Source organism: Lactuca virosa, chromosome 5 (assembly GCF_052849685.1).
Source record: "Lactuca virosa cultivar CGN04683 chromosome 5, Lactuca_virosa_CGN04683_v6, whole genome shotgun sequence".
NCBI lineage: Eukaryota > Viridiplantae > Streptophyta > Magnoliopsida > Asterales > Asteraceae > Lactuca > Lactuca virosa.
The window spans coordinates 335,710,283-335,729,755 of record NC_136430.1 but is presented as its reverse complement, the minus strand read 5'-3'; the positions used below and the strand labels follow the sequence as shown (position 1 = coordinate 335,729,755).

Sequence of the window (19,473 nt, the reverse complement as noted above, 5' to 3'; positions counted from 1 at the left end):
CAATATAGTTCAAGTAAGCAGGGTATCGAACACAGGGAACGGTAACAATTAAACTAACTACTAGAATTATCTTAAATAAAAGCAAGTAATAAAAAGAGGGGGTTTTTTTCTCTAGTTTTGCAAGACTAGAAACTTAAGCAATTAACTAACACGCAAATTAAGACAATTAACAACTAAAGCAAATAAGAAGTAACTAGATTCAATAATATAAGAGACTTCTGATCTGGTTCGAATAACTTGTTCCTATGGTTGATTTCATGGCAAGTGCAATAGATTAATTTATCATTGGCAACCGATTAATGTGATTAGATTCATGTTCACTATTACTAATCCTTAGTAAACGAATTAATTCAAAAAGTGGCCAATTGGTTAAACTAATAAGTTTCCTAGTATTTTGATTCGGATCAAGTAAGACTTGTAATGTTGGTTAACTAATTTGGTTAAATTAATCAACTCATGTATGGTTGTTCATCAAACATGCTTACACATTGATGTACTTATTTTCTAGTTAATCCTAGGTTCATATTCACTAATACTAGGTATATAATATTGTTTTCACAAAAACCATATGATACAAGCAATTAAGGAGATGTTCATGCAACTTAATAGACTTGATAATTAATAGAAAAACAATTATTATCAAGACATAAGGATCTTTAACAAGCTTAACAAGACAATTTCACCAAATCAATTAATCCATACCATAAAATCAAACCATATTTACAAGTTAATCTACCCTAAACAGAAGTGATGAGTGTTTAGGTCATATCTATAGCAATTAACATCTCAAAAACGAAATCCAATAATAGAAACATAATTGTATGCAAAAGATTACAAAAAGAGAATGTGTTTTGCCATTGATCTCTTTCAAATTGATCTCTAGGGTTCATCTTCGAATTCCAGAGCTCCAGAAATCCTTCTATTCGCCAATAAGTCGCCAAAAAGATCCAGAAAAACTTAGGGTCTCGAGCAATAATGTCCTTTATATAGTTTTCTGAAAACAGGGGCAACTCGTCGAGTCCATAGACCGACTCGACGAGTCTATCACTTAAATCCCGTGCACAGTAAGGCAGCTGATGGTTCGCAAATCTTCTCATCAACTCGTCGAGTTGAGGACCAACTTGCTGAGTTCTTCACATTTTTAGCTTAATTTCTTCTAACTTTAATTCCTGAACTTCCGATCACTAGTCCTGCTTCCTTTTTAACTTGAGCACGTCTTTTAGGCTGAAAATAAAATTTTTACATAATTAAGTACCTTTTGTTCAATAATTGAGACAAAATAGCCAAAAATTATTAAGATATTATACGAAATATATGACTAAATATGCACATATCAAAATACCCCACACTTAACTTTTGCTTGCCCCCAAGCAAAACTGAATGTTAGAACACTAGCATTACATAAGACAATCCCAATCAAACCCAACCATTATGCCAAGACCGCAACACATGCATTTGTGTCTAATGTTTTTCCTAAAGACCCCCTAATCCTAAATACTTACAATCCTCATAAACACTCACCCGCTTCTTTTGGATAATGCTCATTTTATGCATCCTTCCGAATCCATCCGCAGAAAACTTTCTTAACCTCAAGTCATTTTCTATTAAACAACCAAGCATACATAAATTCAAGAAAAATTACATCCTTGATACCACAATGGAGCTCTTTGAATTCTTCACTTATTTGATCTTTGATCTCTTTGAATTCACCACATTCTTTGTTTGGATTTTGGTATCTTCAACTTTTGAATTTCTTTCGAATTTTGATCTTCGTATTTTATACTTTAACTGCTCCAAAATTCTTTAACTTTTTGGTAATTTCTCTCTCTTTTTTTACATGTACCTCACTTTTTATTTCACTCAAACCCTACATGCTTAAGCAAGGAGCTTAACTTCATCCTTTATTGTTTAAGGTATTAGTCTTATGTGCAATGACTACTTAAGTTTTCCTGGATACATTTCTGGTACATGATGCTAAACTTGTTGCATCCCTCAAACTAAGCGAGGTTATGTTTTTGTCCCATGATTTCACTAGGATAAAGGGGGCCACAAATGCATTATAACGTATATTGGCTCAACTAAACATTTGAGTCCTCATAAAATCATCAAATACAATACTAGCATGGAATCCTAATTGCTTTACCAAATTTTTCTAAATTAACCCTAGCAATTTTAATGCAATTTTTTTTTCAAAATTTAACTAAAATTCTAAATTAACTAATATAACCAACCCCCTACCCTACACTTAATTTATGCAATGTCCCCATTGCATATTATGCATGATAAAGAACAATAAAGTAAAAAGAGAATTGGAACAAACTCCCCTGGGATAGTAGTGGCGAGGTTGATATTCTTCATTTATAGCTCCATCTTCAATTGACTTCTAGGCATGAGAACAACTCATCCATGTCGTGGGTGTCAAATCTTGTGTGGTACAGCTCCAAATATTTAGGAAAAAGCTCTCGGAAATGCTCGGCAAATAATCTTCAAAAGTATAGCCAATTTCCCGCATCAAATGGAATCAAATCATCAATTTGAAGGTAAGAGAAAGAGAAACTCGTCGAGTTCATGTGGGGACTCGCCGAGTTGAAGTGTGATGCTGGCAAAAAATTGCGTTTTTTCACTTGGACTCGTCGAGTTCAGGATATGGACTCGACGAGTTATCGTTGTATGGACAAAAAATTCTTTATGCTTCAGGTCCGTTTCTAGTGTTTAAGGAGAGTATTAAAGCAATATTCTCCCTTATTTTTCTTCAGTAAAATACACTTTTAACCGCTCTAATTTCCGGACTCGATACCCGACTCAAAACTTTTATCTTCTCGTTTTAGACTCGATTTCTCTCGTGCTATTCCTCACTCCATATTGTTGCATTCATACCCTCACTCCTAAAACTAAAAAGATCAAAAGCAAACAATATGTAATAAACAAGGAAAACAAAAAAAAATCCTACTTAACCCCTAAATAACTACAAGTTTTAAACATTAACCAAGCAAACAAAAATAAAAACAAACCAAACCAAATAAACATTGTCTTAAACAACCACACAAATAAAAATAATAAAAGGATAATTAGTTGTCATCCTCTTCCTCCTCTCCTCCATGACCGCTTCCACCCGCACCACTTTTTCTTGCATTCACCCGTTCTTCCCAACTCCTAACGTATAGGTACTCGGGGCCATCCATTCGTGGTATATTCAAATGGCTCATCAAGTGGGAGAGTGTCATATGGTTGTAATTCATACTACGCCCCAAGTCATCTTGATATTGTCTTGATTCCACACTATACCAATCCATGGGCAACTCGGAATTACGGGAGGGTCTTCATGTGCACACTCTTGCCTCGGACTCACTCTCATTCCCGGTTGTTCGGATGATACTACCTCATCATCATTCAGGATGGTAAAATGACCACCTTTATAATCTTCCACTATTTTTTCCCTCTTAAAAAGAATATGATTAAATGGAGGTGTGGGTAGCATAGTTAGCATATTGCCGGCTCCCCTTTCCAAGATGCCAAATGACCTCGCCAATCTAGTCACAAACATACCCCCATTAATCTTAGAGGTTTTTCTTTCCTTCACAGCGCCCTCACCCGAGTACCTAGCCAAACAATATGGAATATTGAAAAAGGTGTTGGGCATGATAATGCACCATAAATAAAAGACGTCAAGGCTCGGGACCTTGTCATCATCCTTCCTCATGTTGATTGTGCTAGCAATGAGGCGATGAATCAAGCGGTGAATCGGTGACCGAATACTCCATTCTTGAGCGGCGGAGGGTATGTAGACATTGTTTGCTATCGTGGTCCACCAATTTCCCAAATTTGTCCCTTCCGGAAAAACTCTATGGCAACTATCCAAAAATGTACCAAATGCCTTCGTCATGACCAAAGATTGGTCATATAGACCCATTCTCCACCCCAAGTCCGCCATCCTACATTCCTGATATTCACCACCAAGACAAAAGGTCAAGGCCTTCGGTTCATAATAATTTTCCCTTCCAGAAAATGTAACGGTAACAAAGAACTCCAAACAAAGCTCTTGATACACCTGTTCCTGTATCTGGAATAATCTCCTCCAGCCATCACAAGTAATTTCAACTCCATCTTGTATGAAGACTTTAGTTAAGTATGGGTTCAAAGAGTCCGCCAAACCCACTTGCTCAATCCACGTCCAATTTAGTTCATTCGGTACATAGAATTCCTTTTTTCTTAAGTGTTTCAAGCCTCTTTTCCCATTTAGTCAAATTAGTCTTGGATCCAATTTTTGGAAAGTTGAACCAAGGGAAGTCCCCTTGGTCTCTTCTAGAGCTCTGACCCCTGCTTCTAAACATTTCCTGCAAATCAAACACAAGGAAAGCAAACACACAAATCACAGAACTTGTTAAAAGAATAAAAATCTAGAAACTGAAACATGGACTTGTCGAGTTCATGAACAGACTCGTCGAGTCCATGAACAGGTCGCAGACATTCCTTTTGATTCGAACCAAATATTCCATGTAAATCCAAAATTCGTTTTAGGGGTTTGTTCAGGGTCAAAATCCAAGTATCTATTCACAAAAAATTCCAATCTAAACACTTTAATTTAACCAAGATCAAAACCCTAAAATTAATGTCAAAACCAAAAATTGGTTTTTTAACAAATTCTAACTTCTTAACTACTAAAGATCAAAACTTTAACAAGATTATGCACGGAAAATATTACCTTTTGAGCAAAATGGAAGAGGAAGTCACGAAAATTGGAAATCTTCGCTTGAGAGAACTGCTTGGTCGAAGAGGGGAGGGTGACAGCTGTGAAAATGAGAGTTTTACCTTTTTAGGGTAAAAACCCTAATTTACAGAGTTTTAAATTTTTTTCGTTAATAAAACCTACTCTTCGAGTTGGGGGTCCCCGAATCGTCGAGTAGAGACGTATATTACGAAATATCGCATATTTCTAGATGGACTCGTCGAGTCAGTTCGAATGGACTCGACGAGCTGTATCCTCTGTTCGAAAAAAATTGTTCTCTTAAAAATAAATTTCACCACACCCCACACTTAAACTTTGCTTGTCCTCAAGCAAACATTTTAGGCTTAAAAGAAGATTTAGACTAAAAATCCTTTAGAACACACAAAATAAAGAAAATGAAACTAAAAACCAAAACGAAAAGAAAAGGGTAAAAAGAAAGCAAACTCAAACAGAAGGTTGCCTCCCGTAAGCGCTTCTTTTTGAGGAGTCTTTAGCTGGACTCCTTCCCTCTCTACATTGCAGCGGCTTTCTCAAAGTCCATTCCTTCGTCAAGTAGTTCTTCATTTAGTATGCCCTCTTCATATTTCTTGACCCTATGCCCATTAACTTTAAAGCTTGACCCATCCTTGCTCCAAAGCTCAATTACCCCATACAGATACTCATGCTTGATTGTAATAGGCCCGGACCAACGAGTGCGCAATTTTCCCTGAAAGAGCTTAAGTCTTGAATTGTATAAAAGAACTTTTTGGTTAGCTTCAAATTCCTTGTTACCCTTCAACCTTCCATCATGCCATCTTTTTGTCTTGTATTTGTAGATCAACGAGTTAGTGTAGGACTCGTTCCTTAATTCTTCCAAAGCATTCATTTGCAAAAGTCGATTGGTACGCAACTCATTTGGCTCAAAATTGCATGTTTTCAAAGCCCAACATGTTTTATGTTCAAGCTCCACAGGTAAATGACATTTTTTTACCACAAACCAATCTATAGGGTGTGGTTCCAATGGGTGTTTTGAATGCGGTCCGGAATGCCCAAAGTGCATCATCCAATTTGTCTGCCCAATCTTTCCTATTGCTACCCACCGATCTCTCTAAAATCCTCTTGAGTGCTCGATTAGTAATCTCGGTTTGCCCATTTGTTTGTGGATGGTAAGGTGTTGAAAATCTATGGTGTACACCATATTTTTGCAACACTTTTTCTAGTTGGTCATTAGCAAAGTGGGTTCCCCTATCACTAATTAACGCCTTGGGTATTCCAAATCTAGAAAATAATTTTTTTAGGAACTTCACCACAACCCTTGCATCATTGGTTGGTAACGCTTACGAATCTGCCCATTTTGACACATAATCCACTGCCACAAGTATGTATTTATTACCTTTGGATGAAAGAAATGGTCCCATGAAATCCACACCCCACACATCAAATATTTCACACACTTAGATGTTCCTTTGAGGCATTTCATTTCTTGCAGAAATATTACCCGTTCTTTGGCAAGCATCACACTCTCTAACATAAGTGGCAATATCCTTGAAGATTGTAGGCCAATAGAACCCGACATCAAACACTTTCTTAGCAGTGAATTGTACCCCATGATGTCCTCCTGCCGGTCCATTGTGGCAATGCTCTAGTATGTCTCGGATTTCCTTGCCAAAAACGCATCTTCTTATGATCCCATCTGCACAACTCCTAAATGGATATGGCTCATCCCAGAAATAATATTTGATTTATGAAAAGAGCTTATTTTTCTGCTGGTGAGTGAGCTCTTTTGGAAGAAAATCTCCTGCCAGGAAGTTTGCAATATCGGCATACCACGGTTCTTCCCCCATTATTACCATCAAGTACTCTTCCGGGAAGCTATCTTCAATGCCCTTGTTGTCCATCTTGTCCCTTATTGGATTTTCTAATCTAGAAAGATGGTCAGCAGCTACATTTTCCATCCCTTTCTTGTCCTTGATCTTGATGTCAAATTCTTGAAGTAGCAGCACCCATCGGATCAACCTTGGCTTTGCATCCTGCTTAGCAAACAAATACTTAATAGCATAGTGGTCAGTAAAAATAGTAGGTTTGGACAAAATTACGTAGGGATGAAATTTGTCAAAGGCATACACCACGGCTAATAATTCTTTTTCAGTTGTGGTGTAGTTTTCTTGGGTCGGATTTAGGGTCTTGCTTGCATAGTAAATGGGTTGAAAGTGCTTGTCAACCCTTTGGCCAAGTACAACTCCTAAGGCAAAGTCGCTAGCATCGTACATTATCTCAAATGGTAAGTTCCAATTAGGGGCGATAATGATCGAGGCATTAGTTAATTTTTCTTTCAAAATTTCAAAGGAAGCTAAACATTCTTTAGAAAAATTAAAAGGTGCATCTTTTTAAAGTAATTGAGTTAAAGGTCTAGTAATTTTAGAAAAATCTTTTATGAAACGGCGGTAGAAACCCGCGTGACCCAAAAAACTCCTAACGCCCTTTACATTAGTTGGTGGGGGTAATTTAGCAATAGTTTAAATTTTCGCCCGATCCACCTCAATCCCCGCTTTGGACACTTTATGGCCTAATACAATGCCCTCCTTCACCATGAAATGACACTTTTCCCAATTAAGAACTAAATTGGTCTTTTCACACCTAGCAAGCATCAAGTCAAGGTTAGCAAGACAATCATGAAAAGAAGAGCCAAAGACAGAAAAATCATCCATAAATACTTCCATAAACTTTTCCACCATCTCGTGGAATATCGTTGTCATGCATCGTTGAAAGGTTGCCGACGCATTGCATAACCCAAAAGGCATGCGTCGATAAGAAAATGTTCCACTTGGACAAGTGAAAGTAGTCTTCTATTGATCAATTGGGTCAATTGGAATTTGGAAGTAACCTGAAAATCCATCTAAAAAGCAATAATAGCTATGGCTAGATAAACGTTCAAGCATTTGATCAATAAAAGGAAGAGGGAAGTGGTCTTTGCAAGTGGCATCGTTTAGCTTTCGGTAATCGATGCACACCCACCAACCGTTTACCTTTCGTGTAGGTATGAGCGCGTTTTTCTCGTTTGCCACGACCGTTATCCCTCCTTTCTTTGGCACCACTTGAACGGGGCTAACCCATGGACTATCAGAAATCGAATATATGATCCCGACATCTAAGAGCTTGACAACCTCCTTCTTGATCACCTCTTGCATGTTCGGGTTTAAACGCCTTTGATGTTGCACTACCGGCTTTGCACCTTCTTTAAGATTTATCTTATAAGAGAAATACGCAGGACTTATTCCTCTGATATCGGTGATTTTCCATGCAATGGCATTATTTCTCTTCTTCAAGACTTGGACTAGCTCTTCTTTTTCAGATTTGGTGAGGTCAGAAGCTATAATCACGGGTTTTTGTTCACCTTCTTCCAGAAATGCATATTCTAAATGTTCAGGCAACATTTTCAGCTCTAAATTCGTGTTTTGTACGTTGAACACGTCGAGTCCAGAGAGGGGACTCGTCGAGTCCAGTCCAAAATTCCCGTCGGATCGCGATTCTTCACACGGACTCGTCGAGTTAGTGTCTTCAACTCGTCGAGTCGCATTTTAACCATTTCTGATTAATTCTTCGTATTAAGATTCTTCAAGTAGCCTCTCTATCTCCTTCATGTCTCTTTCAGTATCAAAGTCATTTTCAAAGGCCATGGTTGATTCGCTTGACTTATCTTCATTCCATTCTTCCATTAATTCCTCCATAAAGTCCACCGAGAAGGCCGTGTCATCACTAAAATTGGAATGCTTCATGGCTCGATCTACTCCAAATGTAACTGAATGATCTCCCACCCGAAGGGTAAATTTGGATTCTCTCATGTCTACTATGGCGCTTGCGGTGTTTAAGAATGGTATTCCAATAATGATCGACACTTGATGGTCTTCTTCCATATCGAGCACTATGAAATCCACCGGAAATACGAATTTATCAACTTTCACCAATAATTCCTTGCATATCCCCCTTGGAAATGTCATCGTTTTGTTTGCCAAATGAATTGCCATTCGAATTGGTCTCGGCTCCAGAAGGTTTAATTTCTTAAAGAAGAAGTATGGCATGAGGTTAACACTTAAACCGCATAAAAAAATATATAAGAATCGCACCATTTATTTTTTCTTTCCTTCTAAAAATTTCATTATGATTTTTCATTCTCCTCTTAAATTTCCAACCGGATCAATAAAAGAATGGGATCACCTTCTTTACTTGTGCCCTATGTGTGCTTTTCCCCCTTTGCGGACAACACAAACATGGATTAAACAATATTTTTTCTTCTTCCTTCTTTTCTCCTTCTGATTCATGTTTGGTGGTATTGGGTTATTTAATATGGAATAAGGGTGGTGGATCGGAAATATGTAAGAGATCGTGGTGCGTGGATGGTTCTCGGCAAAGGCAAGGGTTGTGGCCCGTGTTCTCGGTGTTTAGTAGTGGAGATGATAGGTACGCGCATAAACCAATTACTTTTCTTTTTCTAATTCACGTTTGGTGGCATCAGGTTGTTTAAGGTGGAATAAGGGCGCTGGATCGGAAATATCTAGGAGATGGGGGTGCGCGGATGGTTCTTGGCAAAGGCAGGAGCTCTATGGTCGTTGTTCTCGGTAGTTAGTGGTGGAGATGGAAGTTGGTATAAGGGTGGTCCGAGGTGGCAAGATGGTTAACCGGAGGTGGAACAGACTCGTGAAGATGTAGGAGTTGTTTTCGTGAAGTGAAGATAGTAAGGGGTGATTTCTGGCTAAGCTAGGATAGATGCCGATGACGTCAATTGGTGTAGGTTTATTGTTTTATGACCGCGGTTGTGAAGGTGGTTGACATAGAGATTCTCGACGCTGGTTATTGACAGAAAAAACGATGTGCTTGGTGACTGTTGTGTTTCTGCAGCAAACATGTGGCGAAGATGATGGTGATTTATGGGTGATTTTCGGTGGGTGTTTGCTCTCTACCAGATGGTGCCTGGTCCGAATCTGATAGCTTCAAGGAAGATGGATTCCCTCCCCCACCATCCAAATGGAAAGGCTCACTCAATTCCACCAATTTTACCTGCAACGAGCACCGCTGATCGGAAATTTATGCCCTACTTTTTGGTGCGATGGTTTTTTTGGTGTTACTTCCTTATTTGGAGCGGTTTTCATTGCTTTTTAGTGCGGTTTGTATTGTTCCCACATTATTTTATAGTGCAATTTTGGTTATTATTGAGGCGGTTTTAAAACTGCTCCATTAAATAGGAGTGTTTTTTATGTGATATTTGTTGGTGCGGTTCGATACCCGCACTGGTTCATCATTTTAACCACATCAACAAATAATTTATGTACTAGTGTAACAAAGTTGTGAAAAACGTATAAATAAAAATTTGAGAGATTAACATTGTAATATTTCAAATGATCAGTGTGTAAAATTTCACAAATAGTCCTTAAGCAAGTTTCACAAAATGACAGAAATAGTCATTATCCAAAATTCTTTCAACTTAACGGATCCATCTAACAGACATCTATAAGGGTCATTTGTGTGCAAGGTTTGCTCCTTAGTGACCATCTTAAGAAAAAAAGTTTCGTAAGAATCATTTCAGGAAAAAACTGTAAAGCTAAAGGACCATTCGTAATTATTTTTTCTGTAAATCCATTAAAAGTTTTATTTATATATTTTGTTTGCGGTTGTTGCCATAAAATTTTATATTGTACTAACTTTTCTTTTCGTCTGTTAGTGTGATCATCATTCGGTTTTTCAAATTTAGAAAAAATTGAGTTTGTGACCATGGGTAAACCATAGAGACCATTTATATAATTTTGTCTATATTTCATGTGTCACAACTAGAAATTTTCAAATCTTGAACCCAGGCCAAAAGAGTCTCGTACATGTAATAGTGGTATCTATGCTATTATTATAACTTGGTAATGTAACGTTTTTGAGGATTATGCTACCCTAAAACTCCCATGAGCCATGCAAATTAAGGTAATATTGAACTTACGTCAAATATGATCACATAAACAAGCATATTAAGGATCCTACACACCTAGACCATGAACTCTTCCCTAGAAACACACTTTGGCCATAAACACCCTAATAAAGCAAAGCTAGGCCGTGAATACACCCCTAGGTAGTGCCTTGGGCGTAAACTCCTTCAAGATAGGACACTAGGGCGTAAACACATTAGGTTTCCAAACCTTGACCATAAACACTTCCCTAGGAAGTATCTAGACGGTGAACACTCTTCTAGAAGGCATCTAGGGCGTGAACTCAAACCTAGGAGGCTTTTAGGCCGTAAACAACTCCATTCCATGGAGTTTACGGCCATAAGATGTGAATACGACAAATGCCTTTGACTTTATGATGCAACATCTCAACCATTTTCAAGGTGTTCACGGGTAAACACACAATATCCTCCAGGTAACCAAGCACACCTTATCACCCCCATTATCCTCTTTGAACGTAAACCCATTCTTCATTTCCACCAGAAACTCATATTCACATTCTGTAAACCCCAAAGTGTGTTCTCAAGTGTATTCAAGCTTCAATCTGATTTCTTCAAAGTATCCCCTAGATTGTTGTAAGTATCTCCTATTTGGCTAGTGATTCTTCACATTATTATGTTGATATCATCATAGTTACACATAAAATTTTGTATTAATATTCTTAGCACATCCTCAAGTTCAAAGAGTTTATCAAACTCTTCAAGGGTTAGAACTTGGAAACTCCTCATCATCTAGCCAAATCACCCACCAAATCAAACCAAGGTAAGCTTCATACCCCTATCTTTTGAGTTTTCATTGTTTTTGGGGGAGAATACAAGTCAAGGGTCTTGTGAAATCTTAGTATATTTGCTTGTTTATGCATGTATGTTATGACTTATATGGTTAAAGTTATGAACTCCATCTAATGGTTCAAGAACTCGATATTTTTAGCAAGTCTCAAGGTTTTGAACTATATATCACCAATTATATGTTAGAACACAAAAACTAGTATCTTATGGACTATTAATCATAAATTGTTATGTCAAGAACCTCAAGGATTTGCTTCAAAAATGTGCTTAAACAAGTTGTTGAACATAATATTTTGAAAGTGGGTAAAATATGGAAATAATGATATTTTGGGTAAAAATGGGCCATTTTCGACAATTCACCTAGTTTTGAACCACTTATGACACCTTTTAACAAATATGGGTCTTATTTGATAATCTATAAAAAGAAGGGCCATTTTTGCCAATACCGATAATTTTGTGTCATTTTTGATAATTATGATTCCAAGTGGATTATCCTCAATAAACGAAAACGATAGACCTAGTAAACTAGCATAATTATTGTTATTTATTAAATAACGGATCTCATCGATTGCTCAAAAACCTGTTGGTATTCTAGTCAGACGAGTCTCAAAAGTACCTATATATATATATATATATATATATATATATATATATATATATATATATATATATATATATTAGTGTACGTCTAAAGTCCTGTAAGGAGTTATAACCAGAGTCTCCTGGAGGGAGAGCGGGAATTTGTGTATAGATCTATACAGGGTTGACACCCCACACCTTCGTTGTTCGCTACAGCTAGACCGGCCAGTCTAGGGTGACAAATATCTTTTAACAAACGCGGGCGCCTGAGAAACGCCAAGACAGGTCTCCATCATATTAGTATGGTTATAACGACTCACTAGAATATGTTAATGTATTTAGAAATTTATGTAAGGAAAACCTCATAAATAAATTGGCATATTGTGCTGACTGCCCTATGCATGGTAGTGATAGTCCGCATTCGTTGTGTTGACCGTCCATATACATTGCGCGGAATGTCCACAATCACCTGTTGAGTTTTCACACCTCTCCAGTCTTAGGGTTTTAAGACCACCATTTGTATATCATAAAATATAGGATATTCTGGGGAAAATGATTGTATACGATTTCGAAAATGATAAACTAACACACACATATGCAAGTATACTCAAATGGAAACAGGACTTTCGATTATTTTATTCAAGAAAATATAGGATTTTCTGGAATAAACGATTTTATACGATTTCGAAACGATAAACTAAAACTCACACCCAGTTATACCTGATAAGAAAACAAGATTTACAACTATATTTCTTTTAGAAAACAGGGGATTTTCTGGAAACTATTTGTTATTACTACTTAAAAGAACTATTCTCAAACACATCTCGCCTTTATGAATTATATTACTTTCCAAAGATCACTCCTTATAAGGATGAATAAAAAATTAATGATATGCATGCATATATCCATGATTTCAAAGCAAGACTTCAAACGATTTTATAGAAAATATCGGATTTCCTGAAAGTACACCGAGATCAATTCTAAACAAGTGTAAAACTATTTTTATACAAAAATGCTTATGAACTCACCAACTTTTTAGTTGACGCTTTTCAAAACGACTTGTATTCTCATGGATCTAGTAAGCAGGTAATCACCACGATCGAGGACTGGCGTCGCTGCACTATGTTATTTCTACCCTTGTTATTCCGTGTTTAACTTTCGAGCAGAACAAGTATTGTAAACAATGTATGCTTAATATTAATGTATGATGTTTGGATTTTCTATGTTTCATTTATATTCAATTGTTATGATACTACACAATGAAGTCACCCGCCTCTGGAGATTTCCGCCGTCTGGTCCGGGGGTGTGACAGATTGGTATCAGAGCATTGTTTATAGTCAAGTAGTATATCTAGCCATACAAGATATACAACTATAAATACAATGGGACTAAAACACTCTGACTAAAAGTATAACTTAAAGATAGAAGTATTCTATAAAAGTATACATACTTACTAGCACAGTATCGTAACGAGAAGAAAACAAAAGTAACTAAAGGTTGAACACTACAGTCAAACTTAGGCAGTTATGTAATCATATCTGGGATAAATATAGCCTGATCAACTATATTTATTTGAGATATGACCAACATGTGCTTGGGAGTGATGGTGGTGTTGCGACAAACCTAAAACCTACCAACTATACATGCAAGAGAAAATTAGAATCGAACATCAAGTTTAAAATACTATAGGAGTATTTTAGGATACCATAACCCCCCCCCCCCACACCTAAACCTTCCCCGTATATCTCATACCCCTATTCTCGCACAAGCAACATAGCTGAAATTCCTCACAGAGACCTCCACAACCCTGTCGCGGTAACTTGCGGATGGGTCAAGGAGGGACTAAAAGAGGTCCATGAGGAAAACTCAGAGGTGAATCCTAAGGAATGCCAAGAGATGAATTATGAAAGGGAGGATTCCGACTAAGAGCGAGCCAAGCAAGGATGAAAGAGCCAAGGAAACCCTTAGCGAGCTTTACCCTATTGGGAGTAGGCAAGAGACTCTTCCGCCTCCCTCTTCCCCGGATACGTAAGCATACAATGTAAGTACTCCTGGAGCGGACGTACCTGTAACGCCCGTGTTTCTAGGCTAGGCATTAATGATGATGTAACAGTCTAGGTTAACCTTTGTAACTCGTTTTGAAATAATAAGAATGTATTATTTGAGTATTATGTGTTTATTGCTTAATTGTGTGAATTAAATGAATTAAGGATAAAAATAAGCGATAAAATAAAATATTAGATAAGCCCGATATATATACATGAAAAGGTAGTGGTCGTTACGAGGATTCCGAAAATATAAAGAATGCCGAAATCCGAGTTATAACGAAGAAGTTATGACCTGACGAAGTTTCGCGACAGAATCGATGCGACACTATGTGACGTAAATAGTGAATTTACGATAGAGCGATATTTAGTCTTAGTGATCTAAATGAAAGTCGTAGAATACGTTAAACCGAGGGCGTACATAAAAAGAACATCTAAATTTGACTTCGTAAGAGGAAGTTATGATTTTTCGAAGTTTCGACTTAGCGGTATGCAGCCCAAAGTTCGAATATGAGATCGAGTGATTTCTAGCCGAAACAATCTAAACGAGAATCGAAGATCTCGTCGATAGTAATGCAACGATAAAAAGACAGACGAAAACCGTCGTCAGATGAAGAAGTTATGAATTTCTAACGAAATTTTCCTATCCCGTCCTACTAAAAATATAATATTAAAAATAAATTCAAAATTAGCCGACGGAGTCTAAACGAGAGTTGTAGAGCATAATCTCACCTACGCGTGGATATAAAGAATGTCGAAAGCGAAGCTCGTATGCAAAAGATATGAATTTCCGAAGTTCGGGGCACGAACCCCGACACTTTGTCAGAGCTCACGACGTGAACATAGGGTTCACGACGTGAACTCAGAGATGACGTCTCCTGGAGCCTGACAGAGCCAAGTTGCGATGACGCACCTGATGACGACTGAAGTCATGACGTGAACTTGTTGTTCACGATGTGAATATCGAAAATCCATCCCTATAAATAGAAGTCGAGGGCAGCCGGATTTGGTTGCTAATTCCTTCACTCTCTCACTCTCTACACCCTCTCTAGCCCTCTTGAAGCACCCCCGAAGCCCCGGTATCATCCCGACACGCGAAGCAAGTCCCGACGCTCCGAAGATCCTGAGAAGAAAAGAGTTTTCGAGCCGAAGCTCTGCCCGCGAGAAGCCCGGTGTGTGAAGATATCCCGGATTCATCGAAGAATTACTACTTGGAGAGCCGTAGTGCTGTCCGACAATCGTCTTAACAAGTGAGTGCATAGTCTCTTTCATAAACACGATTTTAATACAAGTATTGTTTGAATGTATTAAGTATACGTTTCGAGAGAGTGTATAATCCCTTTCTTCTAACACATAGGTATGAAGTATCTTCTATAGAATACGTGCTATGTGTGTGTATATATATATATATATATATATATATATATATATATATATATATATATATATATATATATATTATCTGTGTATTTGGAGTGAGTATTGAATGAATATTTTATACAGGTTTTAAGCTGTATATGAATGTATAAGTATATTGTTATCTACTAAAATGTTGGGTAAAACGTGGGTAGATAGTTGACATGTGATAAAATGATGAGAGGCCTCGATGTTGTTGTTGATTCAGTCATCTAGCAGAGTTTAGAAGACGACCACAGACACTTCTAGACAGTCTAGTGGAACGCTGGCAGGCTCGCCACCTGTAGGTGTTATTGAACTTGGGTGTTCAATTGCTGTACTACATCCCCCACATGGTTGCCTTGTTTGACATATATTGCTGAGGAAACCTCGAAGCATGTGTTGTCTCCCCGATGAAAATCCTTAGGCTAGGTCCCTTGTAATAGTTGTTTTAGGGACGTAAAGTGAGGATAACGGGAATGGGTAACTGGGTTATTGTTGATTAATGAAATTAATATAATTATTTATTGTAGGTTGAAATCCCTATATGCTCACCAGGCTCCCAAGCCTGACCCACTCAGTTTTCTTTGTATTACAGGTAGTGGCGCGAAAGCATAAGTTGGACGACTTATCAAGATATTTTGATTATAGGCCTGTAGTGTATATAACTGTTGTAAGGCTTATAATGTGCCGTTTATGCTTTTGGTCTGTATCGGAACATGACATCCCGAGTTTTGTTATATAATGAAAATACATTTCTTTAATAAATGCTTTGGTAAATCTTATTTTATCATATTTCGTTTTGGGAACAAATTCCACAACTCTTTCAATCAAAGGATTAATCTGAAATTATTTTAAAAGCATAAATTAAACCGGTCTTTTCTGGTCGTGAATTTGGGGATGTCACAGTACCTAGTAACAAAACAAACTTCCACGCAAAGACAAGCTTAGTGATTGACACCTACCAGGTTTAGGGTGCATTCCCATAAAGAACAACCCAACTACCCGCCTAATGACCAACGATCCACAATTGATGTGCACCGTGCTCCGATCCCTAACACCCTCACAATTCAAGCACCACCCCCATATGGGCCACAAGTAACCCGATTGACTCCCAGTTTCCTACTCTCTGTCATGGAGTACTGGAGACTGGAGGTAAAGCCCGATATACGACAATGTAAATCTGACTCCCCACGAATAACAAGAACACCATTCCAAAGCCTTATGGAACCAACAAGTTGAACTAGAGAACCGCACGAACCGTCTACACTCCATAAAGGAGGAAGTGACCACCCTGAGACAACACCCGATTACAACTGAGACTAGGACAACCTTAGCAGAACAAAGAGCGGAAGGGGCCGCTCGTGAAATGAGTATGATGGCCGAGCACTTGGTGCGCCATTTCGGCACAAGAAAATCACCACACTACTCGCCCTAGGTTTATAACGTCTTAAATCGTAACCAGTAATGGTAACCCAAGAAAGGTACACCCTCCAAGAACCCATATGATATGAATCCAACCATTGTATAGATGGCTATAACATATCCCGATAAAACATACCATTCATGCGATGCTTAATTCTACTCTCAATCGTAAATACATCATAGGGATGTAGGTCGAAACACCGAGAAACGTATAACAAAACATGTGATTTATATGTGTACATGCATAAGTTCATATCTATCAGCATAGAAAAGGTATGACTAGAAATAACCATAGTTACCAGCCACGAACCTGTTTCCCATCATGCAGCAGAATCATGTCCTCTCGTGAGAACAACCAACACTCCTACGAAGTACCGGTCCTACGAATAGATTCCGCCACTTTCCAAACCACTGTAACGGTTGATGTGGTAGCTGTCATGGCATACCTCAATGCCAACAACACAAACGAAAATGGAAGCGGTGTTGATAATTTCAACCACAATAATAACCAAGGGAACCAACGAAGGACACCTTACCGAGACACCCCAAACTCCAAACCTAAGGTCATGAAGCGAAAGTTCGGGAACGAAGAAGGAGGCAGTTCGACCCAGAGACTTACCAAAAGGCAACAAGTGAGAGCAGTCCCCACCCCTATTAACCCTACTCCTCCCACACCGAGAAAATCATATCTTGGAAACTTTCCATACTGCAACAAGTGCAATTACCATCACCTCGGAGTCTACAGAGAATTACATTGCAATAGGTGCAACAAGAAGAGACACCTCACCCGTTACTATAGGACCCCGGTCCAATACATCACTCCAACTCCCAAGGCCGGAATAAGTCCAGTATGTCATAAATGCGGTGTAGTAGGACATTTCAAGAGAGATTGTCCAACAAAGATGAATGATGGAGGAGTTGACAACTAGACAGGAAGAGACGACAAGGAACCCTACCGAGATTTTTGGTACGTTCCCACGATAAACTTTATGCATCGAATTTTCACAAAAAGGTTTTAGTCAATTAAAAACATAATCACAAACTATTTCCTCATCCGAGCGAATCGTGTAATCACGGAGAAACTAGAGATCCCTGTGAATGGACCAGGATGGTTCCATATAAACGTTAGTACCATATATAGTTAGGATTCCACAAACTAAGAGTGTGTGATCCCGCCTTATTTTCCTGTCCCTGGTCTGAATGTTGATTTGGGGCAGAATCACGCAGTCAATTATCTTTTTAAAATCCTAAGTATGTACGGTTAGGTCACACCCATCTATAATAGAAAAACCTAGCAAAATTTGGATTACGAATTCCCTTGCTTTATATCGGCGCTCACGTATTACTAAAACACCTAGCAAGCAGGAACAAAATGGACGCAATAGTAACAACGAAAAATGAAACTAATAGTGATAAGAACATGAACATAAAACACCCTATCATTCCTAACAACCATTACTTCCCAATAGACGTAACATCTGTTATAATAAGGAGTCCAACGTCATCAATTGGCACAGACTGGCTTGATTCTCACCTTACAAACTTCGAGCACTGCAAAGAGACTTCCGTCTTACGCAACCGAATAACAAAACTCTTCCAACCTGTAACGACAAATCCTTAGCATCCAGACCCGTGAGATTCTATGTAAGAAATGACACGCTCTTTCCTAGCCCCAAAAAAGATTAAAACCAAGAAACAAAAGACATCAAGGGAATCCGAAAGGCTCCGAACCTTCCCCCAGAGATTCCCAGAATCCCTCTGGAAACCTCAACCATGTGCTAAGCTGAGTTAGAATCACCTCGACTCTTGGAACCACCCCCAATAACCAAACCCCCGATACCACTTAGCACAGTCACAAAAACAGATAGTATCTGATCATAAGAATGATATAATAGATAAAGGAAACATCAAACCAAGTCCCTAACCGCAGGAAGCACCTATCTGACTCATAAGGAGGAAAGACGAATTTCTCATAGCACCACTGACTACTAATAAGTCAAACAAACCCATCCTCAAGGATCGATACTCCCTATCCCGAATCAGAGACTTGTTCAACCAACAACAACGAATTTCTCATAGCACCACTAACTACTTTAGCTCGGAACACCATAAGAAGAAAAATCCCAAGGTAACCTAAGACTCATAAGGTCAGCTACACCACACGTAACCTCAAACTTGGCAACAATAGTGCCAACTCTTAAGGCCCAGAAACTCTACTTCTAGGACACCAGGAGCACGAACCCTAATAGACCATTTGAAAGTCCTCGCCATGATAGGTCCGGTAACCAACGGCCTTTGGTTACCATAAGAACCCAGTTTCGTACATTTCACATTCCACGTATTCAACACTCATAAGTGTCTGACCACATAATCTCTGAGAAATTCCCCCTGACAAGATGAAGGTAAACAAGAACCCACACCCCGAAGAGAAGCATGTGTAATAGACTTTGGCAAAGCTTGGGATACCTACCTGCTTCTAATCGAGTACTCATATAACAACAGCTACCGCTCGAGCATAGGAGTTGCACCCTTTGAGGCCTTGCATGGCCGGA

At 38.4% G+C, this 19,473-nt stretch overlaps 1 protein-coding gene across 1 annotated transcript; it reads right to left on the bottom strand.

Moving 5' to 3' along the window:
- Positions 1-5,237: 5,237 nt before the first annotated feature.
- On the bottom strand, positions 5,238-5,591 carry LOC145113272 (uncharacterized). Its single transcript, XM_079049386.1, has one exon. The coding sequence runs from the start codon at positions 5,589-5,591 to the stop codon at positions 5,238-5,240; it is 354 nt and encodes a 117-aa protein (XP_078905512.1).
- Between the last annotated feature and the right edge of the window lie 13,882 nt (positions 5,592-19,473).